Source organism: Caloenas nicobarica, chromosome 9 (genome assembly GCF_036013445.1).
Source record: "Caloenas nicobarica isolate bCalNic1 chromosome 9, bCalNic1.hap1, whole genome shotgun sequence".
NCBI lineage: Eukaryota > Metazoa > Chordata > Aves > Columbiformes > Columbidae > Caloenas > Caloenas nicobarica.
In genome coordinates this window covers 16696911-16702910 of record NC_088253.1, presented here as the reverse complement: position 1 = coordinate 16702910, position 6000 = coordinate 16696911, and the positions used below count along the sequence as shown (strand labels likewise).

Here is a 6000-nt window from a genome sequence, read left to right as displayed (position 1 = left end):
GGCAGTGCCCCAGGAGCCGGTGCCCAGCTCGTCAATGTGGTGCTGGGCTCTGGGGACTCAGTGACATCCCTCAGCATCAGGGACCTCCGCAGGCCTTTCCAGGAGGATGAATATAAACCTTCCTTCCCACCAGGATGTTGGGTATCCTGAATCAGGGCACCTGCTCCACATCATGAGGCACGACGTCCTTTCTTTTTTTCAAGATACTTGACTGCTTTCTTCACCCAATCAGTCTCTGGGTGTGCACAAATCATGGTCTTGTTCCTGACCTCAAACCTGATGAGATGAAAGGTGAAGCTTAGTGACAAACTACAGCTGTAATTCTACTTGTGTCCATACCACCCTCCCTTCTCTGCCCTCCTTTCCCTTTGACCCTGCACACTGCCCCAGGGTACTTGGTGTCCTACAAGCAGCTCATCCTGCAGCCCAGTGCTTCTAGAGCCTGCGCAGAGCCTTCAGGAGCTGCAATGGACTTGTGTCCTTAACTCTGCCCTGTAGAAGTGGCCAGACAGTCATGTCCTCCCGTCTTCATGCTGGAAGACAGCCACTCGTGGAGGACACACACACCTGGCCTAGTCCTGTCCTCAGATGGGATGGATGAACTGAACCCGTGGTGGCCCAGGAGACAGCACAGTGGTGGGGAAACCACCAGGACTTACACAATTGCTGGAACAGGACATTCCAAGGGAGTTTTGTAGAATCCCTTTAGTTTAACCAGCGGGAGAGGGGAATTTCTGTGATCGTAGCAGCACTCGACTGGTGAGGAAGGGACTGGAGGAGACAAAGAGAGATGGTGAACACTGGCTTTGGAAAGCAGTCTTTAGCCCTTCATCCATGACAAGGCTGATGCGTGGAACATCCCCCAAGCTCTGCAGGTGCTGCCATGACGAGCCTCAGCTCCTCCCTTCCCGGGGCAGGAGGATGCTCCCAGTTATCACCCAGCACCAACAGCACCACCTAGCACCAACTTTGGCTTTGCCAAAGCCACCCAGCCCTGGGACCCATCTCCACCCTTCCCTGCACCCCAGGACATGCAGCCCTGTCCCAGCCAGGGGGTTGCTCCTCCTGCCAGCAACACCATCCCCACTCCGCCCCAGGGTTTCTTGCCTGACCTCCCCAACAGGATGACCCCAACCCACAGCAGTGGCCCATGAGGTGACTTACTTGCATCGCAGCACAGGGACAGGGTGAGCAGCACCGTGAGCATCAGGGCTGTCCTTGCAGTGAGCATGGTGGCTGCGTGAGGGCTCTTGCTTGGCAGGGTGCTGCTCCGCCGCTTCGGAGGAGCTCAACTGTGAGCTCAGGCAAGGACGTGCTCAATTTATCCTCTCCACACCCTCCACACATTAGCCCTTTTCCAAAGAATTTTGACCAAATTCAAGTGAAAGCCAAGGGGATTTCCATGTCACTTGGGAGGGTTACCGACCGAGACAATACCTAGAAAGACAGAACAGCCTTTAGCAACTTCTGTGTTCATCGAGACGGGTCTGCGGGAAAGCTGCAGCGTGCACAAGGGAAGTGAAATCCTCCTCTGCAGAACCATAAACCCAAAGGCTCCCAAAACCCACCAGGAGAGGACTGGTGGTGATAGCAGAGGCAAAGCCTCCACTTTCTGTGCAAAGTCACTTTTCAGCTCCGAAGCCAACACAAACGTGCTGGAGAGGGGTGGGTGACTTGTGAACTTTCCGGGGGCCATTAAGTAGAAACATGGTGACTGCTGCTGCCACCAGCCCTCTGCAGCTCAAAAGCTGCAAGATGTCAAATACTGCCAGAAATTGCATCACATTCCAGGCTGTTCTTATGGAGAGGAACACATGTTCTCCACCACAAATCCCGGTTTATAGCTGGGAAGCATGGGGTGAAAGGAGAAGGGGGTGCAGCAGAGCCCATGCACAGCTCCTGCCCTGAAGCTTATTCTTTCCCCATACATTTTTTTTTTTTCCCCCCAAGGCTGTAAGTGATGGATGGAGCAGCAGGGTCCCACACAGATCCCTGAGACACCACGAATTCCCCTCATCCACTGTGAGCTACCCAAGGGGCCACCTCAAGCCCTTCTTCACACTTGCACCCTCTGGCCACCCTCTGCCCCTTTGAAGCAGGACAATATGCCTGGGACTGTGTCATCCCTGGGTACCTTTTAAAAAACTTGGCAGAAAACCGCCCAGTGGTGAGAGCTGCTCTGGGCACACCTGGGTCTCCTCAACCCCAGCTGCAGGAGGAAACATCTCCCTGATGATGATGGCTCAAGAAGGAGCCCAGGCAGGGTATGCCAAGGCCATTCCCAACCTTGTATAAATGATTAAAGTACATACTCAGGCCCTGTAGCTGTTGCACTTTGGCTCAGCTTCAGTGAAGAGATGGAGTCTCTAAGTCTCAAAAGCATGATTTGGCCCAGGAGAAGCTGCCACGAGGCCACCCAGGCTGTGCAGCTGACAGAGGACTAAAAATAAAGGATGTCTAGACAGGTCCCACAGCCCCTAAGGACAGTGCTTGGTTCTTCCTGTGTGTCTTCAACCCTGAGCTGTAATAAATTCCCCGTGCCCTCCAGCTGATCCCCAAAGACATCTTTCTCCCACAGCTTTGTGGGTGCTCTCTTCCCTTCTCGGCCACCTCCCCATCTCTGCTCTGCCCCAGGCTCCCTTCTTGCAGACTCACCTGCCTCTCCAGGAGCCTCTCCCCCAAATTTGGGCCACGGCTACTGGGACCAGAGCAGCCTCCCATCCCATGGAGATCGTCCCAGCAGACAGCCTTTTGGAGACCACAGCACTCCGTGAGCTGCATCAAACCCACAACACCAAGCTGGGGATGTGGGCTGTATTTCTCCTCCTGATGCTTTTTTTTCTTGCCTGTGATGCACACAGGAACAGGACCACCAAGCACAGGTGGCATGATGCTGTCATACCTGTGGCAGGTGTCCTCAAGCTGGGGGAACACAGGCTCCCCTGCAGCCACAGACCATGGGAGCACAGAGCCTGCCATCCAACAGCTGGACCCTGAGCAACACAGAAGGATTTGGGGGATGAGAGGCATGGTCTTGCTGCAACCCCATGGCATGTCTTCCCCTGGCCTGGGGCTTCACCCAACCCTTCCTCAGCTATGTGGGATGCTTTAGGTGAGTGGCCAGGACAGCATGTAGTGCTGGTGGCTGAACAAGCACGGGGACAGCCAGCAGCCAGGGAAGAGGGAAGAGACTGCTCTGGATAAAGAGAACTTTGAGAAGTACAAATGCTAGCGGGGAGCCACTTCTGTAGAACTGCGCTTGCTTCTCTGGCAGAAGACCTGGCCTGGATGCTCTGCTTCCCCTTTCTCAGGTTTTTGACACATGGCTACCACAGCCAAATAATTCACAATTCCCTGGAGAACATTCGATGTTTATCCTTCTATTTTGGGGAAGGCAAATGCTGATGTGCAGTCATTAACTTAGGCGCCCTGGAAAGCCCCATTGCTGGGCCACATTCTCTTTTCATTTGAATGGTCTCTGGAGAATTTACTTGTTTACATGAAAGACAAACAGCTTTCTCTTGATTTTGCAAGAGGAGGAGGAGGAGAGGAGCTTGGGGCCACTTCAGGTGCAGCGTTTGCCAGAAGAGATGCTGGTGTGGGGAGGAAGGAGCCAGGCAGAACAAGCCCCACACTTGGAGATGAGGTCTCAGCAGACAACTAAGCACACCCAGCTCTGCTGGGAAACAGCCAGTCATTGGGCCGCTGGGGTGAGCACAGGCTCTGTGCCACAAAAGCAGCTGGGCTGCCAAGGCAGGAGAGAGGTGGCTGAGCATCACCTGAGCATCACCAAGTGCCTGAAGCCTGCCTCCAAGGAGGCAGTGGGAGGGTTAGGAATAATAGAATAGTTAGGTTGGAAGGGACTTTCAAAGGTCATCTAATCTCAACCTCCAGGAACAGAAATTTCCCCATTATCTTCTGTTCTACCCAGTCACATTGAGTCTTCTCCATTTCCAATATGAATGATTCTGGTTTTTCTATTAAAACTTCAGCTTTCTGAGCACAAAGCGTCTCCACATTTCTTTGGGGTGCTCACTCAAGGGTGTCCCCAGCTCCATTTTGAAGCTCTGGTTGACTCAGGATACAGTCACAAACCAAAGACGATGCTCCCGTTCCTCCCTGGAGCCAGCGCTCACTCTGCAACTCCAGGTATGACCATGCCAGTGCCTACAGCCTGCAAAGACACTTAAAGAGGAAAACAAGAGTGTCTTCCAAAGCCTGCTTCCTACAGCTGGACACTGGGGACCACCAAGTACTGGAAGCCGGTGACCCAAGCTGCATCCTGTGCAGTAAGTCCTACACAGTGTCATGAGACAGGACGGCTGCAGGAAGGACGTGTCCAGCAGACCTTCCCTGGGGGATTATCTGCACCGAGTCCTTGGGCAAGCTTGCCTACTGGCACGGGGGACGGAGTGGAAACTCGGCACAGCCAGGCAGGGAGCCCTCACCACCATAGTCAAGCAGAGATGCAGGGGTGGATGTGCCTGGACCAGAAACTGGAAGTGTTCCCTTTGCTGAGGAAGAAAAAAAAAAAAAAAAAAAGTATGTGACGCCAATTTCCTCAAATGCATGAAAAGGAGAACATTTTTCCACTTTTTTCCTCCAGTGAGGTCAGTAAGGTTGATCAGCTGCCTCAAGGTTAAGTGAAGGAGGGATCTGGGGTGTCAGGAGGAGCTGCTGCTCCCAAGGGAGAATCTGCACTGGAGAGGCTTCTGTGACAGGTGGCAATCAGGGTAAACGATGCCAGGTGAAGACTTCAGCCTCCTTTTTTCAACATTCACCATTTTTGAGCTCCTAGAGATAAAGATGGCTGTGGAGAGCTGCTTCAGCTCAGCTTTTATGGTAACAGAAAAAGAATAGGACATGGAAGCAATGTCATCTTAATTTTTGGCAATTTAATTCTGAACAGAATTAGTCCTGATAACTCCAAGGAGACAGTAGAACAAGTTATGCATTTACTTCCTCCTTAGTTTTGCATTAGGATAAACCCCAGCAATTGGAAAAATAGATTCAGTTGAAAGAATATCCCTAGATATTGTAATAAAAAAGTATTTGTGCCAACTATGGTCTGATCTGGCAAGTTGACAACACATCCCTCCTTGGATGGCTCCTCTCCCTTCTATTATGTTTTTAAACGATTTACTTTGTGGCCTTGTAGCTCACCTGTCAGAATTCAAGGGTGTTTCAGAAATGGAGCTTCCTCTGTCAACTGTGTTTACCCAAGGTAGACTTCAGCTACAAGAGCAGACCTTACAGTGACACAGCCTTCATAAAAGTGGAGATTAAGCAAAATCAAAGCATAGAAGAACCACAACCACAGAGCAGAACTGCGGCCGTGCATCCAGAAAGCCCAAGCAGCAAAGCAGGCATCTGCATTCTGCTGAGCCAGCGTTATGAAAGTGGTGGTGTGTCAGCTTGACCAGCGGCTGCCCTAAGCGTGAGCGTGCTTACGTAACGCTTCATGGAAAAACCACCACGCCGAGCAGGAACAGACGTCTCATAAGTAACAGTCCAAAGAGGATAGAAACTGCAGGGTCTCTGCTTCACGGGAATTACCGTGTCCCTCACACATCACCCTGGAGTGAAGTCAGGCTTGGAGAAGACAGTGTCAGAGGTGTCTCATTGCCAGGTCCAGGTTGCAGGGGTCAGTGAGAGGGGACGAGCCAGGAGCCAAGGGTGACCCCAGCACAGGCAGTGCCTTCACCAGCACGATGAGGTCCCACAGGGCCTGAGTGTGGGCAGCAGAGCTGGGTGCTGGCAACAGAGTCCATCAGTGGTCCCAGATACATCAAAGTGAGGAACCAGATCCAAGATCATTTGGGAGGGTTAGGGAGCATCAGCAGGAGATGGGCACAGAGACAGGGCTACAACAGCAAAGGGATCTATCCAGCCAGGAGACAAAATACTTACAGAATACGTCCAAGGTCTATGCAAGAGATAGGTCCAGAGCCAGGACATCAGACCAGCACTCTTATAACACACCCAAAGCAGGGACTAAAG

At 52.2% G+C, this 6000-nt stretch overlaps 1 protein-coding gene across 1 annotated transcript; it reads right to left on the bottom strand.

Moving 5' to 3' along the window:
• CCL17 (C-C motif chemokine ligand 17) lies at positions 1-1278 on the bottom strand. The gene is made up of 3 exons (XM_065641254.1): positions 1165-1278; positions 660-771; positions 1-276 (listed from the first exon to the last, which is right to left on the bottom strand). Exons 1-3 carry the CDS (start codon positions 1229-1231, stop codon positions 171-173), a joined length of 285 nt encoding a protein of 94 aa, XP_065497326.1. The 5' UTR covers positions 1232-1278; the 3' UTR covers positions 1-170.
• Positions 1279-6000: the final 4722 nt, after the last annotated feature.

Bases quoted from the DNA above. Each gene is read 5' to 3' on its own strand.
- CCL17 (XM_065641254.1), bottom strand. From the start codon at position 1,231: ATGCTCACTGCAAGGACAGCCCTGATGCTCACGGTGCTGCTCACCCTG. The intron at 772-1,164 runs GTAAGTCACCTC...TGTCTCCTCCAG, and splicing joins GTCCCTGTGCTGCGATGCAA to TCCCTTCCTCACCAGTCGAG. The intron at 277-659 runs GTAAGTCCTGGT...TCATCTCATCAG, and splicing joins TGTCCTGTTCCAGCAATTGT to GTTTGAGGTCAGGAACAAGA.